A 12,691-nucleotide genomic window follows, 5' to 3' on the forward strand; every position below is an offset into this window, starting at 1 on the left:
AGTGATCTCAGCAACAGAGGTTAAAAGTAATATTGCATATATTAAAAATAATTAGGTTTTATCATAAATACTTAGAAAATATAGAAAACTATGCTTTTTGTCAAGAAATTCCGATCTGGTTCCTCAGGTAATCCATTGGTATACCATTTCTATTATTTAATTACTAAAGGTCTTCCCTATTCTTTCATTAACAGTGCCTTTTATACTAAAACATTATTGTGATTTTTTTCTCAAAGTAGGTTTTGGGGTTTTCTTGTAAGAACCATATTACTTTTGAATGGGAAATTTTTTAGAGAAAAAGAAAAACTTTTTTCCCCCATCCCTGCTAGTTCTCCTTACCTTTCAAATTTCTAGGAGAACAAATTGATGAAAACATTTCTATGTTACTGGAATTTTTGCTTGGATAGGAAAAGAAAATGGAAAGTTCCCTTCTGTGGTATTTTTATGAGCAAACTTGTTTGGTAAATTTTAAAAACTTACTTTTTTTTTCTATCACTGTAAAACGGCTTTAGTTTCTTTCTATTAAAAAATAACTCTGTAAGTTCTTACTTTTTATCTTATTTTTTTAAGCTTTCTGTATTTGGGTGTTAATATTTTGTAAAAGCATATCTTGGTGGTGAGGGCAAGGGAAAGTAGAATAACTGAAATGTAACGCTGATAGGAAAATTTTAAAAGCTTTTGGCTCAAATAGGAAGCAAGAATCACAGAAAAATAGATTGCAAAACAGTGTGTCCTCTAAAATAACCTAGTCTACAATCTCTGCTTTGAAGATTGCGTGAAAACAAAGGTCATGACCCGGAGATCAAAGTAACAGAAGTCAACACAGTAATTGCTGGTTGCTTCTGTTGTACTCACACTTGGTCAGTCCTGTGGGTGTATTGTTTGCAGGGAAAACTTCAAACGTGGTGTTACTGAACTGTGAAAAATCATCTGGGTCAGAATGTATTACAAAGCAGTTGTGAATGCTGCAGGTGACCTCACCTATTTTCATTAAAGCGATATGATTGTGAAGAATTCATGCCATGTGTGAAGTTTTCAGTGCTTGGTCATTCTTCTTTACTCCTTATTGACATTTCCTGGAATGATGCATTCATTAAATGCTGTTGACATGGAAACAAGGGCAAGTGGAAACAAATGCCTGAGTTTATTTTAAATTAGCTTAAAAGTACATGTACTAGATATGCTATCTTCAGCAGGGGGAGCAAATGATGATAACCTTATGAAGTCCTCTTAAGATATAACAGCTAGAAAGGAAGTGCATGCATTTTGTATGGATTAACTTTTCAAGCTAAATCAACTATTCTCATCCCACAGTTTTGATTGTGAGAAACAGTGTTTCTCATAAATACTTAGAAATACTTAGCATTTTCAGTGTTCTTGCAGTTTTCTTTTGTTTTATTGTTTATTTTGAAAATTGATACAGAACTTTTCTATTTTAAATAGTCTTGTTATTGAATTTGGATGGTGATATAAATACATACTCAAGAAGCAATAGGAGACTAGAAGTCCTTGCTCAGTAATGAAAATAATGCTAATATACCTGATCAATACCAGTGAATTACTGTTGAGGCTCTCTTTTAGCAGGAGGGATTGAAGTCTCTGGTAGTTCTGTACATGTTTTTTATGTACTTAATTAGATGATTAGGACATTCCCTTACATCTGTATAATCTATGAATCTGTGTTGCTTCACTGTTTATCTGAAGCCTTGTCGTTTCACTGGTACCTGGTAGAAAAAAATCTATATGTGATAGACATCAAATGACCACACAACTTCTATCTGAGACTATCCACTGTGAGGGTTCATGAGCAAGAACAATTATGATGTTTTTATTCAGCCAGTAAATTGAAGTCCGTAATACCCAATTTGTCCATACTAACACAGTAAGTTTAGGCATAACTCGAATTATTGTTACACAAATAGAGATATTTTTCTAATTTATAGAGTTGTTTGCTACACTGAAGAAAAGGGGAAGATATTAAAATATTAGGAGGTGATCTGGATTTCTGAGTGACTTGTGAGTCCCTCAGAATTATATGATCATCACCAAACAGTGCCAAGGCTGCACAGGGTCTTATGCAATCCTCTAACATCCCTCATGCCAACATCATGCCCTCACTTCTGGAAGATGCTGGTTTAAGTTTATGACCTGTCTTCCTTATCTGTGTATTAAAGAAGTTTTTTCATTGCAGATGAGAATTCTGTAGCCAGCTATATGCTGTTTGGTGGGGGTAGAGGGGTAAACCTTTTGGAGGGGGCAGAAGAAACAGTTACAGAAGATAATTGATCTCACTCACTGTCATAAACATGTTTGTTCAATCCTTCTGATTTTTGTTTTTGTCTCTCCCTTTTGAAAACTGATCTAACTTTGCTAACTTCAGGTTATTTATTTTTTTCTAGTTTACAGTAATGTAACTGAGAGCATAATCAGCCCTTCAAAGTTTGAAATAAGTATATTATTTTTATGTTCTATGGTTGTCAAGGAAAGGAAATATAATAGCACAGAAAATACAAAAATGAAAGTAAACACTTTCTGAAAGAAAGAGCATGTTGGTGTTATGATATAGGAAGAGCTAGATATTTCTGCATTTCCTGGCCAAATATTCCTCAATTTTTCACTCCAGATAAATTTAGTTTTTAAAATTTAAATATTGATGTGTATAGTACAGTTTTATATTCCAGCTTGTGGTAATAAAAGTACAAACTGAAAGACTATACAGAATCTAGTTCTTACCATAGTGTTTCATTAAAGGTTCAGTGGAATAGTTATTTTTTTCTGAAATTTTACCATACAGAAATATATTATACTTTTCTTGTAGCAGAAGAAGAAGAAAAGAACCCAAACAGTTCATTCATTAAGTAATTTTTTGCCACTTTTGAAATTTTCCTATAATGTGGCCTCTAGTATCAGAAGGCCAACCATGTTCAACAACTTATCTGCTTTTCCAAGGGAGGTGATGAGTTAATTGAGACCCTTAGATGGTATGATATTATGTGACTCATTGAGGGTTTTTTGTTGTAGTTATGATGTTCATAGCTCTAGAATGAAATTTTTCTAGATAGTAGCCAGAGGTAGTGTACCAAAACTCATTAAAATTGAAGCAATTTTTATGTTGGAACCTAAATGGCTACTGAAAAAAACCCATAGATCAGACTGAAATTTTACAGGATCTATTTAACAAAAATAAATGGTTGATATAGAAGTTATTTGCACCTCTGTGTTTTGGATCAGGACTGACAAATTTCTTGTAAATGTTTGAAATAGATTTTTTCTTTTCTTCCATGTGATCCTTTAAGGAAAACACATTTTCTTTTACTTCACCTCTGAAAGTCTCGTAAGGTGTGAACCTTCAGTGATTGTTTCTGGGGGGGGGAGGAGAAGAGGGGATAACCCAAGGACTATGTGGTTAAGTAATGATTGTTAAACAGTAGAGAACCAGAATCATACACAGAATATGCCTGCAAGGTAACTGATAAGACTTAGTTTCCATAATTGTAAGGCAGAGTTAAGATGACGAGTCTGTGATTTGTTAAAGACTGTAGAGTGAGTCAGTATCAAAGATAGGATTTCTTTATATAAAAGTTAGTCATGTATTGTTTAATAAATAGCAATAGTTGATCTCAAAGCTGTCTTTGTTATGTACCTTTCTGAACACCAGCATGTTTCTTCAAAGGAAGGCTTTGCCCCATCGAGCTTCTGCCAATGTCAATAGCAGCTGAATTCCAAGCTCACTGCATTCCTTTGCAAATGTCCACTCAAGCCTGTCCCTCTTGTCCAATATCTTGGCAGGTCTGTGTAAAAACTCTTAAAATAATGCTTATCACATGCAGCACTTACTAAATTGGTAAATGAGTTGTTAATCTTTATTGTCATTTTCACTTAACTAAGATGGAAATAACAAGAAATATGATATTCTCTGGTCTTTTTACATCTCTGAGAGTTCCTTTTTGTGTGTGATGAATATTTGTTATGAGCTTATTTTCATTGGCCTCTTGGCACTGAGAGTCAAGGTGGGAGAGATGATTCTGAACAAAAGAAGGCGCAACTTTACTTACTTACATAATTAATTTCTTTGATCCGTTATGAATTAGAAGATCAGTTTACAGACAATGATTTCTAAGCACCTTTCTGGTCTACCTGATTTTTATTTTTCTTTCTCTGAAAATCAGTTTTATCCTCATCACTGAAGATATTAACCTTTTTTCATACCACTGCAAAGATGTTAAAAGCTGGTAACAGCAGTCTCAGAACACATGGAGCAGTGCTAAATTTCAAAATTATTAAGAAAAAAAGAGGGGACAGGGAGACCTTGCCCCTCCAACTTCTAACCTAAAATAAACCTTTCTAAACTTATAACGTAAAATTTAGATGAATCTTTCTTCCTTAAACAGTATTCTTTTAACTAGTGTTTTATGTCTAAAACAGGTGCAATGTGTCACAAAATTTATGGGTTTCAGTACCTGCCACAAAGTATTTTATGATGGCTGCTTTCTGTGTTATTAGTAGCTGTCTTTTTCTGCAGCCATTGGTGTTTGATAATAGTCTTAAAACACCCAAAATTACTTACCTGCAAGCAACATTCCATAGTCCCTGTTGACAGTTTGAATAAGTTTAGTGCCCTTTTGTTGTACTTTACCTTCAAAACAAACTGATTGAACCATCAATAGCTCCTGAAAGCTGACAGAGGCATGTCATCTGGTCTAACCCTCTGATAGTAGGTTATCTGTGGGAGTTAACCTCCCTGCATTGTTAACTGAAATGTTTTATGTACTATGCAACTTTAGGATACTACTGTGATAACCTTAGTAACTAAGTCATACATCACAGTAAAGAGATTTTGGGCAACAAATAACCCTGGATTAAATTTACAAGGGTTGAATTGATATTGTAGAGTGTTCATTCCCAGGCTTTGGTAACCCTTTCCTGTATTTTTTTATGGCAAACTTATGTTACATTTAGATTAAAGCTGTGTCTTCATATTTCTAGCTAAAATATATCTGGGAATCTCACTGTTTTTCTTCAGCCTTTTAATAAAAATGTATCATATTATTTTCAAATCACATAGAAACTTTTAATTCTATATTTAGTAAAAGGAATATGAATAAATGGGATTGTATGTTTAATCACCTTTTAAAATAATTAATTACTAATGTACCTTCCTTCTACTAGTGGGATAACCTTTGCTTCCTTAAGAAGTGCAAGTTTAAAAAAAAAAATCAACCCCAAACCTGTGACTTGTGTAGTTTGCTGTTTAGTTTGTGTGGGTAGGGTTTTTTGGTTTTGTTTCTGGAATTGACAAGTACTAGTGCTAATTCTGTTTTTTGAAATGCAATCAGTATGGCTTAAAAATACAAAAATACATTTGTATCAAGGAATGCTATTATAATTTTAAGCTCTTTTGAAATGATTGAGAGACTGACATTAGGGCTGTGATCCAAAGTCAGCATAGATGACAGTGCTGTCTTAATCTGTTGTCATTTTTGTTGCAGCCTGCTTTTCAATGGCATATTTCATTCCATCATTAAACATTTGCTGATTTTCTAATACCGATGTTTTCTTCACCTGAATATTCATCTTTTCTCACCCTACACTTAGTGGGTGTCTTTACTCATTTTTAGCTTCACTCTTCTTCACTCTTGACATATTGTTTCTTTCTGTGCATGTCTTCATTTGAAAGAATCTGTTGTCATCAGAGCTTTTCTGCCAGTAATGCAAGATGGATAGGTTCTCCTCCACTGAAAGATAAGGGCCAGCAAAATGCCAGGGAGGACTGGAAGGGCAGCCAGGAAAGCTGGAATGAGTCTGAGAACGTGTCTGTCTCAGATCTGTAGCTGTTGTTTAAAAAATGATCTTAGGAGATGTTCTGTTTAGTAAAGTGAGTCTCTTTTTCTTCTGCTAATATAATTGAAAGCCACAGATTGAGGATTCACATTTAAGAACTGAGCATTTTCAGTTCACTTGTTAACAATTTATGAAGCTGTTGCCTCAGAGGAATGGTGTACTTGATGGAAAGGTTTATTTGCACCATTAAATTTTGCTTGGTTTTAGAAGGGGGAACGTTACAGTCTTTTTCACATGTTTATCCGTTCTTGACAACAGTATTATGAGATAAACTTTTACCTTTTAAAACAATTATTTGTGTGTGTTATTCTCTTTCAAAATGTTATGCAGTTTTGAACTACTTCGATTTCTTCCTCCCATTGCCAGAAGGGATTGGTATGATTAGGAGCTCTCTGACTGACTGGAGTTTTATGCAAACAGCTAGGCATGGGGAACATTATCAATCACCTTTCTACCTCCTGCCAGGAAAAGTCTGACACTTCCCTCACTTTACAGTGTTTGCTTCACATTTGGTTGACTAAATGCAAATTACGTGTACTTGAGGTGGTTAGATGTTTGGATTTGCCATGGTTGTGCCTTACTTTGTGTTTGATCTGCCATGTTCTCTCCCTCTGCAAGCGAGGAGCCAATAGTATTTCTCTGAAGCTAAAAAGCTGCTGTCCTTTGAGTAAAAATGATAAATAGAATATAGTACTGATGAATCCTAACAAGAACTTTGAATTCTTAAAATATGTTTCCTATAAATAGTCTCTCCCTCCGTGCTTCTGCACTTAATCCTGAGCTGGGATCTATATGCCATAAGGACACCTTGTCTCTCTGGCAGGACCAAATTGGAATCCTCCTTCCAAATTATGACTTTGTCAAAATGTAGGCCTGGAACGAAGAGACCCAGAATAACGCTCCATGCTTTTTCTTTACAAATTCTTTCTTTTAATGTTAAGAGTTTTGAACACTGACATACAGTCCTTTCAAGACAAAGGATGGTGGTTTAGTATGTATGGTAGAAGACAAATTATACCCCTCCCTGATTTGCTGTTCACGTGTCTCTACTGTTGATGATTATTGTGGTTTTAGGAATATATAAAAAAATCTGAAGAAGTGTTGGCAAAGGAATGTTTTCTAAGAACTCTTTCAGAGAAGATAGCAGGCAGTTTCCTATTTCTCAGATTGGTTTTCCCCTGCATCGTGAGATGGAATCTTTCATATCGCTCAAAATTCCTTTTCCCAAACAGGTAGTTCAAAACAATTTCCTATTTCTTGGTATGCTTTATACCTCACCAAAGTCTATAGAGAGCATACATGTCCATGGTGATAATTGTGCTTGATCCACCAAGTATTAAATTCTTTAGAGCAGTTTACAACAAACTTCATTTGAGAAAGTAAAGTAAGTATTATAACTTTTTACTTAAGATATATTGCATGAAAAAGGTGAACAGAGAGAGGAAACAAAGGCTGTTGTTTATTGCTGTTAATTTTAGTAATTTAATCTGTGAATATGTCTTTTTTTATTACTGGATTTTAACTGTGTGCATTTTGACATCTTTCAGATATTTTGTCCTGCATAAATTGACGAACCTGAAATTTCTTGATACTCGGAAAGTAACCAGGAGGGAGAGAGAGGAAGCCTTGGTAAGAGGTGCCTTCATGAAAGTGGTTAAGCCCAAGGATGCTAAGGTAGGAGAGTAAATGGAAGTAGTAACAATAATATGATTCATTTACACCATCTTAAAATAACTCCAAAAACCTGTGTTTCTTGCTAAAATAACAGGTGAAACCTTTCAAATGAAAGGATTGACACATGTGAGAGACAAAAGCCTTAGTAATTTTTCTGTGTTTTAATATAAAAATTTACAGTTACATCCGTTTACTGGGATGTGGCTATGTTATCAAATTTCTGCTTTTAACCTCTGTTTCATATAACAAAATAACTAATATGTGTCACTGAGCTTAAAAGAATAGTTTTACCCTGTCCAAGGATGTGTAACCTGCGTGATGTACTTTTCGTGAAAGAATGCAATTTTTCTGACAAGCTGTCCCCTGCCTTGTATGTTAAACTCAAATGTCTATTGCAGAGCTCACACCTATGGTGTTTACTGGCTTTTAGTGGACCAGTTGATTCTAATTTTGTATGATGTTACTGAATGTGGTATCTTGCTAATAAGCATTGACAACATCAGAGAGACAGTTTCAGTAATCTGAGCATTTAATACCACTTGCATAAGCTCTGGGCACAGCACTGAAGCAATCAGAACGTGAATGTGAATTCTCCACTTTGCCTTCTTTTTCCATTGTTGATCAATATACGGTAACAGCAATCTGAGGTGCAGAGTCCTTTAGTGCTGCAGATCTTAAAACTCTACTCAAGTTTTCAATCTACTTGCTTTCTGTTTGCTGTTTTGTTCTCTAAAATATGCCATCAATAATTTATTGCAGATTTCCAATAATGCTGAATAATAAGCAGTTATGGAAATGCACTGTTTGGTAGCATAACAGTGTTGCTGGATAAATGTATTATCATGAGTACAATTGCAGTGCATTACAAATTTTTTCAGACTAATTAATTTATAACTACTAAAATGTTAACAGTTCTGATACCAGCATTGCTTTGATATATTGTTTACTACTGCCTTTAGTTATTTCAGTTTCATATATGTAATAAATGAAATAATTTATTCTAAGCTGTTTTGTATATCTTATTCACAGCAAACCATCTTTGAGTCTGGCCAAATGCAAAAGCTGGGTTGTGTTAGGTATAGCACACATATGTCATCTTCTTTTACAATTCTTCTTATCGGATTTTAGATCTGGTGAAGTGTTTATTTAATTTTGCTAGCAATTAGATTTTTCATTTAAGGCCTACTCTGTGAATTGTAATCAATTTAATAGCGCAAGAGAAGAAAAAAGTGTCTCTCAAATTTAAAGCTACTCTTCTGGATGAAACCTCTTTTTAAGTCAATAGCTAAGGATAAATTACCTCACAAATTTAGGGATAACATGTTTATCTTTTATATCTACAATTGAACCTTTTGTATAGTTTTGAATTATTTACTCACTAAGTCTTGTGATAAACCATACATTTATTTCAGCACATTTGCAGAAGGCTCCAATTTACCATTGTTATTACCTTCCTAAAGAGTTGGCTTTTTTTCTTGTTTATAAATGGTTCAGTACAAATTACTGATGGTAAAATCATTGTAAATGATTTTCATGGCATGAATTAATGCTTCTTACTACAAAATTACGCTCATCATATAACATTATATACATATTACAGAAATGGCTAATTTAAAATAAATATTCAATTAGATGCAGAACAGGTATTATAAAGCTCTCCAAATTGTTTTGAATTTGTGCTTGTTTCCTAGGATATTCATGCTTGTAGTACATCTGCATGCAAACTCTATATGTTTGAGAACACTCATAGAGTCCTCTCTGCATGTTTTCAGATGCAGGTGTGTATGTATACAGCTATTGACAGCTGTACTCAAAGACTATAACAAGCAGAATTCCTCCATATACCACAAAGATGATGTGCACAATAACTGTACTTTCAAATTCTGTCATATGCTATACATTGACTACATAATGGGTTTTTATTCTTTAGCCTTCAAATTTCCTGGATCTTGTGTTTTCTGTTCATCAATTCCCCTCCCATATAGTTGCTGAGATTTTCGACCAGCTTCAGGCGGATTTAACAGACAGGTAGTGGTGATACATTTTAAGCATTCTGAAACTAGTTAGAGGTTACATCTTTGATCAAAACTGAGAGAAAGATTGCAGCACATCCAGTATTGGTCATCAGAAAAACTCAGTATTTGGTCATCAGAAAAACTCCTTAGTCAGTTGACCTAGGGATATAAGAGCTTGATCACAGTGAACTTCACAATAATAATTTTTTTTCCTTTTGCCTGAGGTAGGAGCCACTGTGTCAGCCTATGCTTGCCGGGAAAGGAGATGGAGTGGTTAGTTTTTATGTTGGCAGATGCCACATGAAAATCTTCTGCCAGATGTAGCAACAACAGTGAGCCTATCAGACCTACTTTTTCAGAAAAAAACCCAAACTAAAAGGGTTTTTTCCCCCCCATTATGATAAGCAGGAGATGATATGGCTTATTCAGCATAAAAGGCAGACTGATGATCTAAAGAGGCTGTGATGTGGGGAGTTGTTTTCATTTTAGTCTTGACATAAAATACTTGGGAGAGCAAAACACCCCACCAAGAAAAAAATACACAAAATGAGAATAAAAGCAAGAAATTTCCATCTGAGTAGCTTGTGTTTACTCAAATGCAAAAGTATCTAGCAATCACCAGTCATCACTAAGTCATAAATATTTTATTTTGTATAAATTTTTTACTTTCATTTTTCCTGATTTTTTTTTTAACAGAACACTGCACTTTCTTGTGCTTTGCTTCATTTCATCTTTTGTTGAAAATGCATCTGTTTGTGATATGACTGTCTTATGGAAAGATACAGTCATTTATTAGAAAACATGTTACAATGTTACAATGCGGTGTTCCTTCTCACTGTATAAGTGAACTAAACTTCATTATTCTGTGGTGTTTATGTTTTCTTTTGTCAAAATATTGAACATTGTATCATGCCTGCTTTTAATAAGGGTTGGATAAGTCTGGCTGGATAAGAGGCATTGAGCCAGATGAGGAAGCCTTGTTTTAATGACCAGATCATGACCTCATTTCACTGGCACAAGTGTAGATCAAAGTAGAAGATGCCTGTCCAGTGTGAAGTGTGTTTCTGGGCATGACAGCATTTCACATCAGAAAGACAGCTCAAGAATACGACAGTCAAAATTGCTTAATTATGTCCCGGCTTTGTAATTATTCATCTCTGCTTCTACAAAGAGTACAGTTGTCATTTCTTGACATAATTATTTAAAACTGTACCCTTCTTTGGTTTATAGGTATATGAATTGTGCTCCCAACTGTTTCATTTTTAAAACTTAGAGATGCAAAGCAGAAAGTAATTTGAGAAAATATTTTATGACTCCACATTTTTACATTGCATATGATATAAATTTAAAAAATGAAATTATGATGTATCAAAGGACATAATTTCATATTTTAAATGTCTGTATTCATGATCATTTAATCTAGATGATAAAAACTGCATATATCCATTATATCTAAAGTGTGTTGCAATGAATAGATACACACTGTCATAAGTCTCTTTAAATATAAATTTAATTACTGAATACTGGGTCAGTGCACTTGCTTTTATATAATGCATATTTCCCAGTATTTTGCAGCTCCTCTTCCCAATAAATATTTTGTGACTTACTGCATTTTTAAGGTTAACATTTTCATCACTTTTATTTATGGTGGCAAAAACAAGCAGCATGCATTTGGTCACCAGTAATAGTCTTGTAGCCTGTAAGACCAAGTCATTGGTGGGTATCCATGGATATACTTCCAAGTAACAGACTTAATATTATGTGGAGTTATTCTGCATGCAACTTGTCCACTGGGTATAAAGGGAACTCTGTACAACAAAAGATGGCAGTACAGGTGTTCTGAAAATTTTTGTTTTTCACCCTTAGATACATTGTTTTCATCAGAAGTTATAATTATGAAACCTGATGTAGCATTTGTTATCTAAGGAACTAAGATGGAGAGACTGAAGCAGGAAGGCAAGTCTAATGATGAATGTATGTGATTCATGCTCACACTATTACTTGGAGGGTAGAGGGAGATAATTTTATTATGATAGAAAGAGTAAATATTTAGGCAGGACCATTTAAGAAATAAGGTGAGATAAAGTCTACTGTGTTACTTTCAGATTATTGGCAGTATTCTGGTGTTTAAGCTCATAGGAGAAGCTCATTATCAAAGTGACCAGTGCTGATATATGCTTCTATTAAAATCAGATGAGGCATGAGGAATGATTTTAGTAATTTTTGTGCCTAACTATTTAAGAAGAATCATATTTCTCTTGAATAGATATGTTCTATCTGCTTACATGAATTTAAGCAAGACATTTTTGCTAATGTATCTCATGGACCTTTTTGCCCCCTTCCTAAATTAGGAAAATGGGGTTGGTTTTAAAAACTAGATAAAAGGAGACAGATAAAACTTCAGAGAACATCTGCATTGCTCACATTTTTTTTTCCTTTTTACCATCACCATTGTGTAGAGATCTTGGTTTATAAACTGCCAGCATTTGGAGTAGATGCAGAGTAAAGGACTTTTAAAGTGAAAAGAATCGTTATGTTGAACTGCTAGCTAATAAGATACCTCTTTGAGAGACCTTCTACATATTAGGGGTTCTTATTGTCCACATGTCAAAGTTTCACATCCTAAAACAAAGGACATGAATTTAAGACTCTAACCTAGACTGTGATGCAGTAAATAAATATTTACTTCAAGGACATTGTAGCAGTCATGCTACTATTTAGCCCACTGAAGCATCCATTTTGCTCTTTGGAAAATTTAAGTATTTGAAGCAAGGGTCCATAACATGCTTGACTCATAATCCCTTAACGACTCATCAAAATTAGGAAAAAATAATTAAAATAAAAACAAACAAACCCCAGAATTGTTTTTATATATAATTACTTTGGCAGTTTAAAATAATACATGGCTGAGCAGGATCTGCCAGCTACAAGAGTGGTTCTTGGTAGAACTCATCTGACAGAGCTAAGTTCAGTAATTTAAAAGTTTTCATTTTTAAAATCCCATTATCTTAAACAAATGCAGTGATCCAAAACAAACATAAGCAAACATACCTATATACAAATTTATGGCATAATTGTGTGTGAATAACACTTGCATAATTTTTTAAACCAGTAGATTTTACTTATTTTCTAAAACTGGGCATGACATCTTGAACTAAGCC

At 34.1% G+C, this 12,691-nt stretch overlaps 1 protein-coding gene across 1 annotated transcript in view; it reads left to right on the top strand.

The window, feature by feature from the left end:
• Positions 1-12,691, top strand: part of LRMDA (leucine rich melanocyte differentiation associated) — a 658,526-nt gene that overhangs the window by 367,197 nt on the left and 278,638 nt on the right. The window contains exon 5 of the mRNA XM_027700020.1: positions 7,389-7,515. Coding sequence (XP_027555821.1) covers positions 7,389-7,515 — 127 coding nt within the window. The remainder of the gene's footprint in view (positions 1-7,388; positions 7,516-12,691) is intronic.

Source organism: Neopelma chrysocephalum, unplaced genomic scaffold (assembly GCF_003984885.1).
Source record: "Neopelma chrysocephalum unplaced genomic scaffold, ASM398488v2 Primary Assembly neopelma1_143, whole genome shotgun sequence".
Taxonomy (NCBI): Eukaryota; Metazoa; Chordata; class Aves; order Passeriformes; family Pipridae; genus Neopelma; species Neopelma chrysocephalum.